Here is a 22,343-nt window from a genome sequence, read left to right as displayed (position 1 = left end):
TCCAGACTTGACTGCCTTTCAAGGGCAATAACACATAATAACCACATTTGAGCTAGACTTAAAATCTGTGACTAAGACCAAAGAAGAGATAAAATTAAGAGAATTTCATCTGTTTTTGTAGTTTTCTTCAAATGACCTTAAAGTTTGGTTTATTTCAACAAGAAACCTTTGTTTTTCTACTCCCCTCTGTCTTTTTTTCACATTTCACTTCACACACTTATTCTTGAATAAATTACTATAAAAACAGAAAAATAATAAAGAACTTTAGTTGCACTTTTTTCCCTTGAAGCAGCAGTTGAACTTCACTCTGTGCCACTCAAGATGTTCTTTAGTCCTGTTTTCCAAGTCTGCACAAGAAAAGTGCAGCACACAACACAGCAATCAAGACAAGTTAACACAGAGGCGTCAAAGGCTTGAAAAGGGCTTCTCGTTTGGGATGCAACACGGTGATACACGGGTGGTGAGTGTCATCTTTGAGCATTCACAGTTTGTATGGGTTCAAATGTCTGAGACCACTTGAACCATCGGGAAATTGGCTGGAGCCCATTCCAGCTGGATGAGAGGCGGGTAAACCCTGGACAAGCTGCCAGTCTATCACATATTTACATGTCTGCCCTCTTACTACTAATCAGAGGTTTGGAGTGGATGAATTTTTATGTGCAGACCAGACTGTGTTTTTCCCCCTCCTTTTTTTTCCACACTGCACACATTTATTTCTGTTAATTCTCTTACCTCTATTTCAAAGGTGAAATCCCCTGAGGTAAAGCATCGTTATCTGTGTCAACTTCAATCTGTCGAAATCTCAAGTCTCAAGTGCACTTGAGTGTATTGCTCTCCTTATTCAGTAATCTCTGATTTTTTGTTTGTTTTTGTTTTTTTTTTTTAACTCTGACAACTCGTAAGCAGCCTTTTAAACATACACCCACTCTCACTTACACACAGGGACAGTCCTGTGTAGAATTTAGCAGTGTTCAGCATGTTACTGAACTCTTGGGCAGGTTTTACTGTTTTTTGTTTTTTTTTGTTTGTTTGTTTTTTTTCCCATGAGCTATAAGGGTTTAAATTAGCTGCTGACTCCACAAAAAAAGTTTGACGTAGTGAGTTTATGTGCAGTGTGTGAAAACAAGGAGTTGCAGTTGTGTAGATGGTACAGATATAATCCATCACTGGCCCACCCCTGCTTACGGAGAAGAACTTAAACCTCCTCTATGTCTGTATGAATACATGCACAGTGTCATATGTTTGCCAAGAACCTTTTTTCCATCACTGAGAAGAAACGATGATGAGACATCATTAAACACTGACTGTGACTTTATCAACATGCAATATTATTGACAAAACCAGACTAAAATGTTAAAGTTTAAATAATAAAAACTTTACCAAAGTCTTTCTTCAGGGCACAAAATGCTATAGATTATGTTTTATTTTTCAGTGCAGCAGTTCTGGTTCCTGTGCTGTTCTTCACCCACCAGCAGCAATCTGCCAACAGTTTTCCTTGACTAAAGCTGGCTTTAAAAAAGTTGATAAGATGAGACTAAAATGCCCAGACTAAAAAACACACACTTTGTTAAATTAGTGAAGGCAGTCTGTATCCAATAGTGCCCACTGACCACACACTGAGGAATTAACTGCATACTCTGGTTCGCAGCGTAGCTTCTTTGATTTAATCACTTTTCCAGTCTGAACACATTGCATGCTCAAACCCTGCTGAGAATGGATGTGCAGTATAGATTTGGGTCAGACCACCAGACTGTAAACTGTGATAGGTGTTTACAGCAGACACATTGGATTAAAAAAAAACACCACCACTCACTTTTATATTAGTCTGTCTGCTCATCACTACTGATAACAGTGAACAGAAGTAAGACCTTAAATTGAAATGACCCTTTACTGCATTTTTTTTTTTTTTTATTTGACTGGATTATTGGATTATTTTATTGACTTCATTGGAAACAGTACCATCATTCGTGTTGATTCATCGAGTCAATTTGACTTCCCTGCTATCTTTTATATTCTTTGACCTCTCCCACTTACCCCTGGCATTACAGTTTGAAACTCTTTCAAGAAATTGTTGTTTCTCATCCTCTGCGATCTTGCTGCGGGTCAATTCAATTCTCCCGTACACTCTTCCCAAGCCAGGTGCAGGGATGACAAAGCCAAGGATGAGGGGGCTAATATCAGCCAGCAGAGAACATCACCCAAGCTAAGTCATTCCCAGCCTTGTCAACACAGGAGGGATGCCTTGCTATCGATCAGTGTCACTCACCTCTGATGAGAGCTGATCAAAAGCCTGTTTAAAATTTGACATCTCTTATTGGCGGTCAGATCATGAGGGAGGAGGAGGATTTAGTGCAGCTGAGGCAGATGAAGGGAAGAGAGCAAGAGAGACACAAGACAAAAAAAGACCTCAGGGGAGAAAAAAAAAGGTCAGAAAGAAAGAGGAAAAGCACTGCTGAGGTTGCAGCTCAGACGCTTCCATCAGTGAGATCGTATACTCTCCAAAACCAATCAATACATTCAGCTGGGCTGCTTTGATTGGCAGCTACTTCACTGGTCTCAAGTGGAAATGGAGCTGCAGTACTAGCCTTTATAGACACATGGCTTCTATTTTTGCTGAACTGCATCTCCCATCTATCCATATCATTCTTTGAACCCATCACATACACATTATATTCATATGACATTTGTGAACAATTTAAATCCAGATCTGGTTATGGAAAAAAAAAAAAAAAAAAAAAGTTAAATGCATGTCTATGTCTTTCACACGATCGTCTGGGCTTCTGATGAACCCTCCGTGCCTCGCAGATAGACACTTATGTGTTCCTCACCACGTGCAGCTCTGGCATAACTGCAAAGGAGGAAGATGAAAAGCGCAAGAGCGTGAGGCATAAAAATAAACGAGGGGAGGGGCGTCCCCATGGCCTAGTGGTTTAAGGCAGTGGTTTCCAAACATCTTTAACAGCGCTTTTCTTCCTCACTGCACAAATGTGCATGTGAATGATTGTGTTGGCTGAGATCTACTCTCTCTCTGTCTTAGTCTCTTTAATCGTTTGTGAATACATAAACTCACACACATGACAAACTGTGAAATAATGCCTTAGGTATGATCATTAACATAGAGCTTGAAAACACATATATTCTCACACACACACACACACACTGAATCCACAGACGGTAAACATGAGCAGGTGTCAGACCACCTCAGCAGCTTTGGGATGCTTGGAGTCACTGAAATGCCTGCGATGACTCTTGAACCCTGTGTCTACTGTTTCCTCTCCAGGACTGGCTGAGCAGGTTTGGCTACCTCCCGCCCCCAGACCCAGTGACCGGTCAGCTTCAGACCAAGGAGGCCCTGACCAAGGCCATCAAAGCCATGCAGAAGTTTGGAGGGCTGAAGGAGACCGGAGTCTTGGGTACATGGCTGTGTTTGTTTGTTTGGGGGGTGGGCGGGGGGTACTTTGGTTTGATTTCCTTAGAGATGAATCAGCACCTTTCTGACACAATCAGCCACTCTTCTTCTCTCCTCTCTAGACCAAGCCACACTGGGTCTGATGAAAACACCCAGATGTTCTCTGCCAGATGTGTCTGAGGCTGAGGTAACAACCGGCCGCAGGAAACGAAGCCTCACTCAGAACAAATGGAATAAGAGGCATCTATCCTGGAGGTAGGGAACAATGAGATACAAGCTCAAGTAGACACTATGGTCAATCCACTGTGATTCTGTCATTTACAGATGACAGAGGTTTAAATGTTTAAATGTTTGAAAGGTAGAGATGCTCAGTCGTTGTCCTAGATTCACTCTTAAAACTAATGGTGCTATCACAAAGTGGATTAGGTTAGTATTAGGCACAAAGTTTGGGTTGATAGTTACATAAGTTAGATAAGTATTGACTGTCTGAAGAAGTTTGCTCAGTATGATTTGTGTTTCAAATGAGATTACATCATCTGAGCCTGAGGCAGGTCTGCAAATTCAGATTCACTCGAGTATGTCACATCAGTGCGGTGCAGTCAGCCAGAAGTCAGAAATCCCACCGTTTTCTGTGAAACCTCTGATAGATTAGATTAGTAGACTCGTCTTCCAGCTGGAAATCTTTTGCTCACCCGATCAATTCTGACTCAAAGGAAGAGCATTTTGTAAAAGTGGCAACCTGATTAGATTATTAATAAACAACAAACACATCCGTCTTCTCAAAGGATGTTCAGAGATTCTTCAGGACATAGATACCTCATTAAACATATAAAACTAAAAAGTTAGCTGCTACAAAATTCCCTCAGTTTTACAAGGTACAGAATTTCTATATATAGATCCACTAACGTTAAGATTAAGTGGTTTGAATCCATGCAGTTCTAATGCAAATAAATGAATAGTCAAAGTATTCCTAATTAATTTCTACCAGAGTCAGCGCTAAAAATAAATAAATAAAAAAGTAAGAAGGATTAAAAGCCATACAAACGCCTCAAAGCACTCCTGCAACACACTGTAACATATACTGAGCATGAAGATCAACAGCCGAGGAGGGGATAACACTGAAGGAGCTTTTAGAGGTTTCTTTAGACGCTTGCTATGACTCTTGCTCACTGTTTGAATCAGTTGTAACTGCTGTGACTCAATGCTGACAAAAGCTCCATAAGAAATGTGATGCAGACTTTGTGTGCCTCTTTGCCAGGACCAGCCAGGGCCACAGGTAGTTTTCAAATGTTGGTCATTTTTTTCAGGTTTTCCAACCGTCCCATTTTTGTGAACACGATACCTCAGTAACACCTTGAGGGAATTTCTTCAAATTTGGCTGAAACATTCATTTGGACTCAAGGATGAACTGATTAGATTGTGGGTGTCAAAGGTCAAAGGTCAAGATCACTATGACCTCACAAAACATATTTTTGGCCATAGGTCATGAACAAATACGCTAATTATGACACAGTTTAATACAAATGTGATATAAAATGATGAAGTGACATTCTATATCCAAACAGTCAAAGGTCAACTTCACTGTGACAACACAATGTTCTGCAAAAACACTTCTGCCCATTATTCAATGCTGTAACTCAGGAAGGGAAATTGTTTCCATATTTCCTGCAACCTGGCTGGTTGGCGGGGGCATACAAACGTGAGGAGGTAATTCTAGTTAGAACCATGTTTCAAATCTGGTGAGTATTTGATAAAAGCTAGATTTATGGTAGACTATTCCTTTAATGGTTCAGAAAGCCATATGTGCAATTCGTGAAGAGCAAAGGCATCGTTTGAGGGTTCATTTCCCACGGTAAAATAATATGGTCAATCTGTGCTGATTCACCCACATAGACACACATACTATTAGTCCTGAATCAACATTGAGTTGCCATAAGCTGGTGTGTGTGCCTGTTTGTGTGCATGTACAGAATACAAATACACGCATGGATTGAGAAATAAGGCAAGCTAAGACACACACACGCACGCACACACCCACACACACATACATACAGTTCATTCAGAAAGTATTCAGACCCCTTCACTTCTTCACATTGTGTTATGTTGTAGCTTCAAGCTAAAATCATTTAAATTTACTTTTTAATTCAATGCCCCACAATGACAGGTGAAAACAGAAAGTTAGAAATGTTTGCAATGTTGTTTTATTTTAGGTAAAAACCGAAATATCACATTCACAATAGTATTTAGATCTTCATATGACAGGTGCCTCCTACTTCTCTTGACCAGCTTTCAGATGGTTCTGCACCTTGGCTGGAGTCCACCTGCGGTAAATTCAGTTGACTGAACATGATAAGGAAATGCACACACCTGTTTACTGAAGGTCTCGCAGCTGACGATGTATATCAGAGGAAAAACCAAGTCATGAGGTTGAAGGAACTGCCAGCAGAGACAGGACTGGATCGATGCACAGATCTGTTGCATTGAAAGTTCCCAAGAGCAAAATGTGAAAAAAGTGACGGGGTCTTAATACTATCTGAATGCACTGTACAGTATATTATGCACATGCACACAGATATGTATGCATTGTCTCCCTCCAGGTGGGCTTTAACTTTCTTTCTCCTCTTTGTACGGCTGCCAATCATACGCCGTGCTCCTGTCAGCTCACTCCTCTCTGAAATAAGACAGGCTTGTCTTCTGTCCAGTGAAACACCTTTGTATTCACAGCACTCATATTTGTATAACAGTGCACAGGAACAGTTATGGATTATGTGCTAACTTCAGATCCAGAGAGATTTCCATATGGAGCATATTTTCAGTAAAGCACCATAACAAAGCACTCATATTCTGCATACATTGGCCTCCGTTGTAATTCTCTGGGTGTACTGCCTCTGCTTCTGTTTTCAGTTGGTGTGGTAACGCTTGCATTGTGATTCCCTCACTGCTTGGTTTAGAAATTTATTTTTATCATCTAATATTTCATGGTATCTCTGCTTCATTATATAGGCGACTAACAGGCCTGACAGAATGGAGATAATACGCAAAGCAGCCAATGAGTCAGATGCAATTTGACATGTGTATTAGATGTTGGTATGCTGATCCACCACATCAGTCAGATTAAAGTAAAATCTAACTATTTATATCACTCAAACATACATGTCACATTAATAAATCAATTCTAATCATTTCATTGGACAAAATGTGACTTAGCCCGGAAAGTCCATCCATCAATTAGCTATGACGCTTATCCTTTGAGGGCCGCCGTGAGGGCTGGAGCTGATCCAAACTGACATTGGACGAGAGGTGGGGTAGGTCACCAGTCTATCACAAGGCTGACACCTGGAGACAAACGACTCACACGCTCTCATTCGCATCTACAGGCAATGCAGAGTCACCAATTAACCTTACCTGCATGTCTTTGGACTGTGGGAGGAAGCCGGAGGAAACCCACACAGGAACAGGGAGAGCATGCAAACAGAAAGGCTCCATCCAGCCAGCAGGTTCGAACCTACAGCCTTCTTGCTGTGAGGTGACAGCGCTAACCCTGCCACCCACAGCCAGGAAAGTGATATATAAAAAGAATATGTAAAAAATGTGTGTGTTAATTCAGAAGTTCCTTTTTTATTTGAATTTTCTTTGCTATCCACACACAGGATAAAATCTTGAAATGACACATAAAATAATCTAGTTTTATATATTAATAAGTTTAAAACCACAATTTCTGTAGCGCTCTTTCATTTGGACGGCATGCTGTGAATCTGATACTTTTGACACCCAGGACTTTTCATAAGCTGACACAAAATACACAAGATTTACATTTGCTCTATATCTGTGCTTGGTTTTGACAGTAAGTGTATGCAGCACTAGCCCTCAGATCCCAAGTCAGTCTATTAGGATTCATGTTCTTGGACTTTTATACCGGCTTGTTGATGACATAAGACCAGTGAGTGATATACTAAATTGACATTCAATAGATTCATAATGAGAAAAGTGTCACGTTAAGAACATAATCAGGTCATCTTACTCACATTAAGATTAGTTAACATGGTTCAGTTACTTGTCAGTTGTGATCCTGTCAAGTGCGTTAGCACTTTATGGCTCTTTTGGTCTTTTGAATCTGTGCACAGGCCACAAAGAAGTAAAAGTAAAAACAATATTGTACATACTGCTCTAACAAAGTGCAAATATGTGCAGGTGTTCGTGTGTGAAGTCCTTCACTGCATCATAAAGAATAAATGTGATAAACAATGAGCACGAAGTCCCTCTGTTTCCACTGTAGACTACAGTACTGTACTGTAAGTCCCTCCAGTTGTTAACTTGAGATCAAGCTGCTTTAAATCACTGCAAAGCATTTAAATACTTAAATAGAAGTAGGGATTTTATTCAGGTACTCTCAGAGACAAAGGCTTTCAGTATGTGCAGTGTTTAAAATGTGACTTGTTATGGGAGTCACTGATCTACAGTAGCAAAGGTCTGCACCATCATGCGGAGATTGTTTGATTAGAATATCATACTAACTTACAGTAAGAAGCAAAGACCCACCCACTCATTCCTGATTTAGCTCACCTCAGCACAAATGACGGTGTCCGACTGATTGGCGCTTTGCGCTCTCTCTTCACTCACATCAATCACGTCATTATGTTCTGAAAATGTGCAGAGTAGGTGGTGAGTCTCAGTAATTTCATACAAGGAAGAAAAGATAAGGCTTGACTTTGATTCAAGTACTGTGATTTAAGTCTTGCTTACCTTTTTCTTGTTCTGTTGCACACACAGATACAACACAAAGCACTGCAAGTATATTACAGACGCTAACAGCCCAGTTGTGTAACAGCCCACTGTTAGCTCATTATCTCATATTGTTAGCCCATTATCACAGCAGACAGCCTGGCAGTCATTAGCAGCACGACTGATAACTCAAACAGATAGGTGTAGCGAGCTGAGTGGTGGAGAGAAAAGATGGGGAGGGGGACAAATATCAACAACAAAGAAGAAAAAAAGAAGAGGCAAGCATACTTTCTTGCAGCTGTTCAGTCTAATAGTGTAAGACTACTTCAGGATTGTAAAAAAATCAACACTTATCCGTCTCTTTAGACTTGTGCTATTATCTTTCTAATGAAGTAAATGAAGTGAGTACAGGGATGAGAAATGTAGGAACACCAAGATGCAAATCCATGCCTGTATGTCCACAGTGGCATCATGCTCTTTACATTTAGTGTACTGTATTACTGTTACTGTAATAACATACAGCTCAAGCCATTGTTTTATGAGACCTGCATGGTGTAGCCACAGTCAAGCACTCCAAACCCCCTGTGAGGGTTATTTAAAAAGAGCAGAGCCATATTCAAAGTCAAAGGCGGCTGGTAATGAGAGTATTAAGTGTAGCCATAGCCATAACTCAGCAGCAGGAGTCCATCAAAGCACCAATTATAGCTATAGCTCACAGTAGTTGCGAGTAAGTTTTAAGAAATGCCACAGCTGTATCCACTGGTATGTTATGGCAACAGAAGTAGCTCTGGGACCATAAGAAGTAATAACATAAAGCTGCTAACAGTAATGGCCAGGCATACCACGGCCTGCCAAGTGTTTTTTTCATTCTTTTATTCCTCTGGCACCTGTGAAGCATATTGCAGAATCCATCAGGTGATTAACTTGGACCAATTCCTTCACTATTTGCAAACTAAGAAAAATGAGTTGAATTGATTTGATTTCCGCATAATGCGACATTCCGACCTTGAGCTTGAAAGACAGAAAATCAGAGACCAAAACTGTTTTTTGCACCAGGCTGTGAACATGTTTATTTCTGCTGTAAAGTTGGTCAAGTTGCCATTTGAAGAAATGCACTTCATTTTTCAGCCTCAGAGGTTGCGGCTTGCTAACAACATAGATAATAAGCGATGCCTGAGTTACTGGACTGGAATGACATGTTGATACTAAATCATCAGGATACATCATCTGGGAATATTTGCATATCTGCAGCAAGTTTCATAGTAACCCATGCTTGAGATGCTTCAGTCTGGACCAACTAACAGGTTGAAAAAATCACTCTACTATAAAATGCTTGCACAAATATTAAAAAGAAGACAAGGATTCCTTCAAACATTATGTACAGTATATGATGTGCACTGTCTTTACACTGAATTAAACATTAAGCCACACTTTTTACTGGAATTTTAAGTGGCTGGTAATGATAACCACCCAAAAACTGTTATCTTTATCACTGACTCCTACAGATGCACCCATAACAAATTTGTTGGATCCACTCATGGACAAGCTTTTGGTGCGCAAATCTCTTATAAATCTGTATTCTATTGGTCATTATAGAAGGTCCCACAGCTGCATCGCCGTCGATGGAAGAAATAGTGTAGCAATAATACAGGAAACAGTTGTTGCTGTTATTTATTGCTTCAGTATTTTGAATAATTACCTTTTTTCAAAAATACACCCATGTATACATGCAGCCTGAACAAAGTACAGTAATCATATCAGTGCCTCACTCTTTTTGAATTAGCTATCCTGGATAATAGATTCTTGAAGTCCTACTCAGGGAAGCACGCGCCTTGAATTTCCCTCATGTTATTGGTCTATTCTTGGTCAATCACAAATCCGTCATTGTGTCTGTGTCACAAAGTGGTTCTGCCACGCAGTGGAGTTAATAGACATCGTGCTACATAATTCCAGGGTACTGAAGTCCTCTGCATTCATCTCCCTGCTGCCATTTGAGGCCACCAACCTGTGAAATTGCTTGGTGGAACCTTAAGAATAACTATAATGCTGTTATTCATTGTTATCTTATTAGGGCCCATCATATTTTTCTCCAGATGTCACATCACCATCTCAGAGTTGGTGACTGTAATAGTCTGAGCATGAGGGAAGAGGGAGACGAGGACTGGAAGGGGGAGAGAGATTTGTGGAGAGAGGGGAGACTCATGCACAGCCTTTTAATTTAGTGTCTTTCATCTTCAGCCTGAATGACATGGTGTGTGTGTGTGTGTGTGTGTGTGTGTGTGTGTGTGTGTGTGTGTGTGTGTGTGTGTGTGTGTGTTTGTGTGTGTGTGTGTGAGTGAGTGTGTGTGCGTGTAATGGAGTATGAGGACTTTTTGGTAATACACAGCACGAGTCTTTGTCAGCAAAATATTTTCATGTTTGTGAGTGTGTTGGAGTGTTCGCGCTGCTGCATGCGTGTATCTACACACGCATACGAGCATATGAATCACCGTCGGCATATGAGCTTTCAATTTGCAGGGTAATCAGCTTATGTCTATGGAGGGTAGCGGAGCACAGGAGGTGAATATTATTTGTGTGTGTGTGTGTGTGTGTGTGTGTGTGTGACTGTTTGTGTGCCCATGTACTTTTTACTTTTGATGTCAGCTCATGTCTCTGTGGAACAGCAGAGCCACGGGAGGTAAGAGCATGCTGAGAGGCTGAAGGCGGGGGACAGCAAAAGAGTCTCAGAGTTTTCTTGATCTGTTTCTCTCCCTCTCTCCTTCCCTCTCTGCCTCTCTTCATCTGAATCATCACTCTGACTCCACGTGTGGGAAAGGTCTGTAAGAAGTATGGGGAACTTAAAAGTCAAACAGGTGTGTGTGTGTGTGTGTGTGTTTGTGTGCGTGTGTGTGTGTGTGTGTGTGTGTGTGTGTGTGTGTGTGTGTGTGTGTGTGTGGGCAGGCATGTGAGAGTGCAAACATTAATGTCTTTCCATTTCAGCTTAATCTCATACACAGACACTTACCTACACATAAGCCTGGTTTGCTCTTACTCATTCATCAAACGAATGAGGAAATCGTGCCATGGAATTAAACAGGTCGAGAAAATGAAGTCTACCTTAATCAGCCCTCCATCCTTCCTGCTAATTTCATTCTGTTAATTCACTTTTTCCAAATCTTTGCTGCAGGAAGCAGGACGGGTTGCAGACCTGTTTCTTACTCGTCCCTTTACTCTGTGTCTCATCATAGCAAGTGAAATAGACCTGAGATACGACTTTGAATTAGAGGGCGATATACAGTATATGGAATTCATTGTGCCTAAACCACAAAATTGAGATTAGTGCATCCGCTGCTGTCACTCAAACTCCTGCGCCAGTCGTTCGCTGTAGTTACAGCAGCGATGTAGGCTGTCGCGGTTTCCTACTATATTGCCAAAAGTATTCACTCACCCATCCAAATACTTGAAATCAGGTGTTCCAATCACCTCCATGGCCACAGGTGTATAGAATTAAGCACCTAGGCATGCAGACTGTTTCTACAAACATTTGTGAAAGAAGGGGTCGCTCTCAGGAGCTCAGTGAATTCCAGCGTGGTAATGTGATAGGATGCCACCTGTGCAACAAGTCCACTCGTGAAATTTCCTCGCTCCAAAATATTCCACAGTCAACTGTCAGTGGTATTATAACAAAGTGGAAGCAATTGGGAATGACAGCAACTCAGCCACAAAGTGGTAGGCCACATGAACTGACGGAGCAGTGTCAGCGGATGCTGAGGCGCATAGTGCGCAGAGGTCGCCAACTTTCTCCAGAATCAATCGCTACAGACCTCCAAACTTCACGTGGCCTTCAGATTAGCTCAAGAACAGTGCGTAGAAACCTTCATGGAATTGGTTTCAATGGCCAAGCAGTTACATCCAAGCCATACACCACCAAGTGCAATGCAAAGCGTCGGATGTAGTGGATGCCGCCACTGGACTCTAGAGCAGTGGAGACGCGTTCTCTGGAATGACGAATCACGCTTCTCCATCTGGCAATCTGTTGGACAAGTCTGGGTTTGGTGGTTGCCAGGAGAACAGTACTTGTCTGACTGCATTGTGCCAAGTGTAAAGTTTGGTGGAGGGGGGATTATGGTGTGGGGTTGTTTTTCAGGAGCTGGGCTTGGCCCCTTACTTCCAGTGAAAGGAACTCTGAATGCTTCAGCATACCGAGAGATTTTGGACAATTCCATGCTCCCAACTTTGTGAGAACAGTTTTGAGATGGCCCCTTTCTCGGCCTTCTCGTCCAACATCAGTGTGTGACCTCACAAATGCGCTTCTGGAAGAATGGTCACAAATTCCCATAAACACACTCCTGAACCTTGTGGACAGCCTTCCCAGAAGAGTTGAAGCTGTTATAGTTGCAAAGGTTAGACCGACGTCATATTAAACCCTATGGATTAAGAATGGGATGTCACTTAAGTTCATATGCAATTCAAGGCAGGTGAGCGAATACTTTTGGCAATATAGTGTAATTTTTGGCTGCACACCTGTCTGAGTTGTGTGCGCTGCAGTAACTGGGTGGGGACTAGCTTCTCTAGCTAGCATCTACGGTCACTGTGGGAAAACAAGATGTGATGTTTGAACAGAAAGTAGTAGCACAACAAATTTGCCAAGTTTTCCAGCATCACCAAGTTATTGTTGTCGTTAATTGATACTGATATTGTTGATGTTGATTTTTCACTTCTTGGCCATATCGCCCAGCCCTACTCTGAATGAAATTGCACCCAGAGCAGAAATGAGTAACCTTTTGTTGCCTTCTTCGTTACCTTTTTTTGTTTGATGAAGTTTGATTTACAGTAAATGTGGCAGATATGTTCTAGAAGGTTGTGTGGAAACCTTTTTTAATTACGTTTATTAATCAGCAAACACAAAACAGGGAAAGCACTCCAGCTAGCAAAGTGTGATACTACATATGGAACATATATCCAGCCGTGCAAATTCATGGACATGATAATACAAAGTCATAATTTCTCAGCTAGTATCCCCACAAATTGCATCTAAATTCAACGATTGTGCCCCTCACTATTTGCGTCCAGTGCCAACATTGAGTGCTAATGCAGGAGATAGTGTGCCCTCTATGTAGCAACATAGATAGTCCAATTAATATTTGTTTTTTTTTATTAACAGTCATAAGCCATGTGTTGCAGTAACCTATCCCCTACCCCTACTACCATGACCACGATCTTTCCCTGACCACACTGTATCTGACTTGCAGAGATAGAGAGATTTACAGAGATGACTCACTAAACTCTTTGTGAACAGTGTCCTCTTATTGTTTAGACACTATATTCCATATTTTAGTATGTGGTCAGTGTTTGCTGGCCTGGGTTTTGTCTCTCAGGCTATGTACAGGTTGCTCTTACCATTTGATGGAGCTTGTTTGGGCTGTGTGCTCTAAAGACACCACTCGGGATTGAAAAGTAAAAATCACACCTTCCCTTGCAGTGTTTCAGGAAAAAAATATATTTTATGTTTTGATTTACAGGTGATGAGTAATTATATTATTCGTCAACAAAAAGACAGCTAAAGCTAAAGGCAGTAAAGAACAGCAATCTTGATACAAAAATTGATTTTTTGTTGAAAATAAAACATATTTTCTATTGTTGTCAGATCTCTATCAATGAATTAAAATGTAATTTTAACATGGATGCATGGATGATGTCCAATTCAACATAATGTGTTAAGCTGATATAACTGTCTATTGAGAAACAAAGATTCAAAAAGTTTTACTTTTTTTAAACCCTGAATTTTGCCCTCCCCCACATACACCTATCTATCATCGGCATAAAGGGGACGGTCTCTCTGTCTCTCTCCCTCTCTCTCTCTCTCTCTCTCTCTCTCTCTCATGCTCAGCCTCCTGCACTGCCTCACAAGTCTGCAACAGAAGCCATTTTTAAAAAGCCCCCTGTAATGAGAAACATTTTTGGCGGGTAGGGAAAAGGGGACATCAGATACTCTGTCAGAGATGGAAATGTGTCTGTGTGATCACTGATCCCTCTGAGTGTAGTAGCTTGGAGAAACGCTGGAACTTAAGGAACTCGTCATTCTCACGGAGAACAAACCGCTTGATTCTGACTACAGTTAGAAGTGTGAAAGATGAAGCCATAGGGAGCTGTCAAAAATATTTCTGAAACAGCAGCGTGCCTGTGTTTTCTGCCTATTTGCCCCTCTTTTTCTCACCCTCTCTCACGTTAGGTCTCTGTTTTCTCTCTTTCCTCCGCCTCCTCCATTATCTGCTTCTGGGATACATCTTCTTGTTCATTCTAGTGATATTTATTTAATTTTTTTTTATTCTGGTGACTGAACATGTACAGTGAGTTCATCTGAAATAAAATAGTGGGTGTCACACACCCATCCAGCCTTGCTCACCTGAATTACAACTTGAGTTGTTTGTGGAGGGAAAGCATTAACTTTAACTTTCAAACCTCTGAAAGCTGTAAGCTGTCAGAGTTGGCAGGAGTCCACGGAGACAGTCTCAGTGATGAGAGTACTGGACAAACAATCCTTCTTTTCACCTGTATCCCAAAGCTGATGGCACCTCTGACTCTGTGGTCTTTTGGTATGGTCATTATAAATAAAACAAGCCCAAAGCACTCTGGGAAATGCTTGGAAGGTAGACATAAATGTTGAAATCATATAACGCACAAAGATTATGTCTTATGTAATGAGCAGCCCAGTATTCCTAGAAAATTCTAATTATACTGGATGAATCTTTTTTAAATCTTTTTTTTTAGCAATGCCTTAAAACCAGAACAGCCTAGGCTTTGGAGCTCACTTTTAATCAGGAAAGGTAAAAAAAAAAACTAAACATGAAACATAAATGAACCCTTGAATCACTGTTGTACTTCCATCATGACCACATGTCCTAGGCTGGTAAAAGAGCAAAATGAAAGAAAAAAAAACTGTGGGGGTGAAGCTCCAGTCAGAGGGATGAGTCACCAGTGCTCAGCATAAAGTCCTTAATCATAAACAACTCAAGTATGAATTGAAACAAATGTCAAACAAATGATTTGTCTGACAGAAACTCTGCTTTCAAAATGCCAGATTTCATAAAAGAAGAAATGGGAATGACAGAGGGCTTTTTATAAACACTGTTGTTTGTAGTGACAGAATTTCAGTCTCTGAACTTATTTGTGACCTAAATGTTTAACATGATTGGCACAAACTAAGTTTGACAGCCCCACAGCTGCTGCAGCTTGTCTAAACTGAACAAAAATAATAAGACTTTTGTGCTTTTATTGTTGTGGAGCGAGACATGTGAATGGACTATAAATGTGTGAGAGGGGCGAGCATCAGAGCTGCTGAAGATTTCAGTCCTGGAAACAACAAGTGCGGTTTAATACGACAGGTCCCAGAATTCTGCGATCTGATTTCATGCTGGAAATGGTACGAAAAGTTTTCCACTCATCAGAGGGAGTCGCACCCCGCCACCCACAGCCCTTCATCCTTTCTAGCAGTTCAGTCTGGCTGCTCCTTCTTGCTGAAATACATGTACAAGTTAAAATATGCAGTTAACAACAACTAAGATCTAAGAAGTTTAACAAAAAAATATGGCTTAAAATTGATAAAAGTCCATTTTGACCACATCTGGCAAACAGCCACAGCGTTGATGCATGCTCAAAGAGGACATGATGTCATTGACAGGCGACTAAATGGAACAGACCGTCACCTTAATTAAAATTACATTCGTTTTGAAATTTAGAAACATTTTGGATAATGTGAGTGCACAGTTCAACAAAATATATAACATGGGTATAGTTAGTCATTTTTAGACATTTTAATGAAGAAAAAAATCCATATTACACATTTTAAGACTTATCGTTCCTTAATGAACCATGGTCATTCAGCGTTAGGTGTTCTCCCACTGAAATGGTCCTCCCCCAGTTCGAGAACCACTGGATTAAGACCAATAAATTCTCTGACAAAATGTTTAATTTGAATGGCTGAAATTGACTCAACAAATATGTGCTAGAGGAAAAATATTTTTAAAAACTGGATTAAAACAGCAATCCAGTAGAAAAACAGAGTGGTCGTCCCTTGAGTAAGAGAGAATACATTTATAAGCCATTTTATCTAGGATTAAGCACACTCACCTTCAACTCTCCCTCCAGTTTACAGTACTAATTGCTTACTGAACATCTCTCCATTCACTGTTTTTTCTCTGCGTTCATTGCCTTTTTTCACGTAAACATGCATAAATGATTGGACAGATGGTCATTTTTTGTGTTGGTACAGGCACATGTAAGAGTCAGTGTTCTCCTGAGGTCGTTTTGTCCGTTTTATTTCAGTCTTTCAATTTGTTCTCCTTTCAGATTCAGAGATCAATAACATCTGCATGTGGTTGTGGAATTGAGTCTTTATGAGTGGGATATACTGCCTTCTAGTATTATATTCGTCCTCAGCTCTGTCATGACAGTCGATAGTTGAATCAATATCCTTTGTGCTCCTCCCTCGAAATGAAGTACAGTCGTCTTATTTGTTGCGGTCCAGATTGTCAATAAAATCTAGCTGTGAAGTACATGGAGTGCACTCTAGTATTATATGGTACTTCAAACACTAACAATATTCCATATAAAATAAATAGGATGTTAGTGGAAAGAAGTCATTTCCTTTACTATAAAGCACTTTCACTGTTTTTAATGTATTGCAGCAATCGGTGATACAAATCCTTCAATACTGTTACTCTGTCTTGTTCACTTTAGATTTTCTATATAAAGAGGATGCTTCTTGAATATCCCACTTTGTTCATTTTGAACTTATTTCTTGAAGCTTGTAAACTAGTTGTGGTGGTAAGACCAGGCAGTATTCTCTCGAGACAAAGAACCCTGCTTTCTTACAGATGAACACTGATTGAATTTCCTGGCCTGCAATGGCCAAATTACTTCTTGTATTTAGACAAATTGCTCTTGTGGGGAGAAAGTAGGCAAGTGCATCATGTAAAAGCAGAGGACCAGGAGGAGGCAAGGACTCATGGGTGGAGATAGAAGAAATGGAAAGACAGGGAGAACAAGAAAATGGAGAAGGAGAGAGGTTAGACAAAGTTAGCGTGATGTCTGAGTGGTTTCCTGTTTATTCTTGTCCTGTTTCTGTGGCTGTGGCTGTGTGAAAGAAATGGCTCGAGAGATGTTAAAGTGATGTGGGAGAAAATTAAATAAGAAATGGAAAAGACAGTGGAAAGCTGATGAGTTGATCCTGAAAGCTGGTGCAATAATCTCTTCCAATTCACATTGTACTCTCAACTTATCATCCGTATAAGTGAGCAGCAGGAGCACCTAAGCATGAAATACAAAAACCGATGGAATCACGTAAAATATGCAAACAGGAATTTTCGTTTTCACGCAGGTCTGTCCCAGTGGCAAACATAGTTGACCTTTATGCTTTTCTGATTTATGCAATTCGCAGCTCACTATCCTGCTCCTCTGCTGCCGGTATCTACTGTATACCAACCCCTCCTCTATCCTTTTTCACCTCTTTCCGTCTGCTCTGCTCAGCACCCTCCTCTTCCCAATTTTACCTGTCTTGTCTCTTCTCTGTCTTCATGTTCAGCTCTGATGTGTCATCCTTGTGCTTCACATACTCCTCCTCTCCTCGTCACCTCCCACAGATTTTACCTCTCTAACCCTTTTCTCCTTTAATTTAGCTCTTTCCTCTCCTATTGTTTCTTGTCCATCATCATTTTTTACTCTCTCATTTTGCCCAGCTCTCCTCTCTTGTCTTCACTTTTTCTTTGTTCTTCTGTCAAGACTCATATCAACTTACCTCATCATCCACCTCTGCTCTCCTCTCAACTCCCCCGTGTCCTTCACCTCTTCCTCATCCCCTCTTCTCTCTACTTCTTGTATGTAATATATTCCTTCTCTCCCCTTCTTCTGTCAGAGTGAGGACCTTCCCTAAGGACTCAGCTTTACTGGGCAGGGACACCGTTCGAGCCCTGATGTACTACGCCTTAAAGGTCTGGAGTGACATTGCACCACTTAACTTCCACGAGGTGGCCAGCAGTGACGCAGACATTCAGATCGACTTCACTAAGGCCGACCACAATGATGGATATCCCTTTGATGGGCCAGGGGGAACCGTGGCACACGCGTTTTTCCCTGGAGAGAGGTTCACAGCCGGGGATACACACTTTGATGATGATGAGGCGTGGACCTTCAGATCACCAGGTGAGCCAGCTCTCGTAAACCCCATTGTCTGCATTTGAACAAATTTATAGCGTCCATTTGGTGCCAGCAGCATAAACTGAGATACTATTTTCCATTTTCAGTATGTTTATATCCTCTAAAATATAATATAATGGTACCACTTGACATTAAGTTACACATATTCACGATTAACTAGTTGCTTATTATTATTCATATTAGTAGCATTGGCTCTTTATTAGTCTTTATTAGCCTTATTCTGCATGAGCATAGTCTACAACTACAAGGCCAGTAACAAAGAGTTTTCCCTCAATTGCTGCTTATTGAGAGTGAATTAGGAAGTTGTTGTACATGAGTTATGATCTGAATATGCTTTGCTCAGTAAGATGGTCTTGACTCTTAGTTAATGGCTTAGTAGTTGCAGAATATGTTCATGCAGAATAAGGCATTAGTAAGTGCCTTAATATGTGTTAATATAAAGTGTCACCAACACAATAATCTATTGCCTAATTCTTAAATGTTTAGGTGAAAATGTAAAAAGTATAGTATTAAGCTGCTTCACATCTGTGTGATTTAGCTAATTGAATGAATGTGCTGAAAATCCTTTAATATCTACAAAATGGTGAAAATCGTAGGTAGTAATATCAGTACACCATCCTGAGTAACTAGGTCATTGTTTTTCAAAGCAACGCTGCTGCTGAGTAATGCTGACAGGAACGTTCTTCATCAATCAAAAATGTCCAACATTGTTTGGTTCCAGTCTCTGAAATGTAAAGATTTGCTGCTTTCCTCTAAATCAGTGGCTGCCAGTGGCACCTTGGCTAATCTGGCCCGCCAGATTTGCTTGATAATCTTTATTTTTTATTTTTTTTATTTATTTTTTTTTTATCTTACAATATTGTACTGTCCAAATAGAGAATCTACTCTCACCTGAAGAATGCTTATTAAACTTTTATCCATGTTGAGAGTGAATGATGGACACAGATCTCCATCATGGCAACAACAGTTACCTACAACTAATGTTGCCTACAAAATAAAAGCGCAAGACTCAGTTGTGGAGACCTCATAACCATGTCAAGTGAACCAAAATTATTCATGTGTTTTGTTTTTGTTTTTTTATTAATTTTTGTGTTGGGTTTTCTGGTGAACTGACCATTTAAATCATTGTAAAATGGATTATTGACATGAGCCGCATTAAATATTAAACTGTATCATTATTAAGTCTGTTTGTTAAAGTTGTGGGCACACAGGCTGTTTGGCCCTTTAACATAAACGCATTAATTGAGTGTGTTTTTGCTTTGAGTGGAGTGGGATTACTCTGTCCAAATTTTTTTCATGAAACAGTTTTCAAAGAGCTTGATTACTCTGGGGGAAATATGCATGTTTGAAACGAGGACAGGATGACAGCAGCTCTAAACGAAATTCGATCAGCTCTGCCAATCAAAAATAGACGGGCTTATATATTGGATTTATCCATCATTCTTAGACAGACAGCTTGGGAAAACACACCACAGTGCCTCTGTGTTTTTTATTCACACTCATTGATTCATTAATTCACTTGTTTCCGCGTTCACTCACTCACAGTACAATGTCTGTCCTCACTGCCGACATCATCATTCACTCACCTCCTCTTTGCACTTCCGATGAACTGTGCGTGCTGTTGTTATCTTATGAATAATTGTTAACTCCAGAGCCTTTGCTGTGTGTGTGTGTGTTTGTTCACTGTGGTGCAAATGAAATTATTGGTGGCACAACAGGAAACCTTTTTGAAATGTGACTAAATGGTCACGTTCTCTAAACCTCTGTGGTCTTGTCACTTAGCATCAACTTCATTTCCTGCCCCCTGTCCTTTGCTTTAGTTTAAAAAAAAAAAAAAAAAAAAAAAAGGTGGTGAGTGGTGAGCAGAAGAGGGCAGGGGGAGCATTATAAGTCCACTCATCCGGATGAAATGAGCGGATGGAGCGATCTAGTCGCACTGAATGCATCGTCAGACAGTGGCAGTTTCAGCGCGGTCACATGAATGACGGCATAAATCATTAACTCTACTTTTCTGTGACTTGCTTTCTTTATTCTTCCCTTCATCTGGATGACTTAACTTAAAATGACATTCCTCTCTCCTCTACTCAGTAACTCCATTCATCCTCTCTTTTTTGAAAGATGGATAGACAGCACAGGAGAGAGGGAATAGTGATAAGAGAGGAAGAGATGATGTGAGAAATATTTCACTAAAACATCTCTCACAAGCTTCCAAAGTAAGTCAAAAAAAAGTTAAGCATGAAAGTTCATATTTGACCTTGGAAGCCCCAGGATGATAAAACAATCCCAACTTAAGTTTCGGTTGAAGCTGTCACTGGATGAGGGAAATTCACTGAGCTCTAGCTCTTAACTAAGTCTGAACTGTTATTTAATGACACTATAACAAAGGCTGTGGCACTGTCTCGCACCTTGTAGGTGATTTAAGATAGCTTTGAGCAGAAGCTACAGCACTATAACATGGTCGATCAATCCTGGTATACAAAAAAGAAATAAATAAATACATAACAGACATCATTTTGGAGCTAAATTATATCAGGCTGTTTCTGGCTTGGTGATAAAGCAAAGGTTTGCTAGACGAGCATCCTGAGGATGTAATCCTGAGTGACGATATTAATCTAAGATTAATATTGGCATGTGCATCATGTAATCTTGAATTGACAAGCACAGGCTGATAAGGTAAACAAAATAATTGACCTCGTTGTTACATTAAACATTAAAATTTGAGGTTAAAGGTTTTACCTCAGAGTAAGTATTCTATTATTACCTGTGATTTGAGTTAAGGAGCAGGTAGAGTTAGAGACATGATGGGATTCAGTCAAAAATGACCTCGCTCGGAAACGTGACCGGAGTTAACTCATTGTCACCTTATATAAATGAAGAGGATTGACGCGTACTCGAAACAAACTTGGTAATACCAAAAACAGAAGTTTTTATTCTTCATCTCTCACCAGGAATTCAGTTTCTTCTGCCTGTCTCCTCCCCAACCTTACAAATGGGGAAAACAGTAAACACTTTGGAAGTAGTTGTGTGAAGAATGAGAAAAGAGAGCTTGAAAGAGAAAGTCCAGTGCTGCCTATTTTCTCACCTGTGCACTTCTGGCTTATCGCTGCGGGAAGAGGCCATGCTTGTCGAATCATTGGTTTGAGGGTTTTAAAACACCATTTTAAAATGAAAACGTATTAGTATGAACGTATACTCAGAGGATTGGACAAGCACTTAGTTTGAAGCATACTGGCCCTATTTCAGGTTCTCAGCTTGACATCACATCACAAAACCAGCCCTCAGCTGAAATGGTTTTTACAAAGAGCACTGGACGCTGTAGGCACACAGAGAAGGTGTCTACTCTTTTTTGATAGAAATATAGTTTTTCAGATTCACAAATAGTGAATCAGTCACAGATGCACAAGTATATTGTTGTTTAGGCTCATGTGCTCCCTTAACTTTGATTATTATATGTGCCGCTCGTGGGAGACTGATGTCTGTATTTAGTCTTTCTTTCTATAGAATGGAAAATAGTACCTATGCAGGGCAAGAGCAGTTGTTACTGCCATGCAGTATACTGTGTACCACCATCTGCTGAAAAGTCCCCAAAGCCAAAAGATGAAGAGAAGTTCTGCCAAGAAGTTTGTGATATGTGGGGAGGCCATAACTCCTCCTCATCTGATTTGTGACGAAGTGATGGGTTTTCCCTTACAGGAGAAACAGAACCGCACGACTTGGCAGCCTACACCCTACATCTCTGTCTCACTTCACCCTCAGACAACCCAAATAGAATAATTCCTGGATGAAAGATGAATTTTTGACCAAATCTGACATGAATACCTCCTCCACAGCTGGAAGCGAAACAGAGCAATCTGTAAGCAAGCAGCAATTTATGAAGCAGCAGCACTGACATTTTGAGTGATCTTGCCTCACAGACGTAATGACAGTATGTGATCTTCAGGGTTATGTGTACATAATCTTGTGTAATGCACTGTACAGAACAGCTCAGTTACAGTATAGACACGTTATGCATCAACAC

General features: G+C 40.5%; 1 protein-coding gene across 2 annotated transcripts in view; it reads left to right on the top strand.

Annotated features, from left to right (window-relative positions):
• The window catches only part of LOC139611725 (matrix metalloproteinase-17-like), a 64,337-nt gene that overhangs the window by 17,916 nt on the left and 24,078 nt on the right, over window positions 1-22,343 (top strand). For both annotated transcript variants that reach the window (XM_071466601.1, XM_071466600.1), the window contains 3 exons: window positions 3,281-3,413; window positions 3,532-3,664; window positions 18,024-18,310. In XM_071466601.1, coding sequence (XP_071322702.1) covers window positions 3,281-3,413; window positions 3,532-3,664; window positions 18,024-18,310 — 553 coding nt within the window. The remainder of the gene's footprint in view (window positions 1-3,280; window positions 3,414-3,531; window positions 3,665-18,023; window positions 18,311-22,343) is intronic.

Source organism: Trachinotus anak, unplaced genomic scaffold (genome assembly GCF_046630095.1).
Source record: "Trachinotus anak isolate AG129_WGS33_773 ecotype Australia unplaced genomic scaffold, CSIRO_AGI_Tana_v1 ptg000028l, whole genome shotgun sequence".
NCBI lineage: Eukaryota > Metazoa > Chordata > Actinopteri > Carangiformes > Carangidae > Trachinotus > Trachinotus anak.
This window is presented reverse-complemented; position numbering and strand designations above follow the sequence as displayed.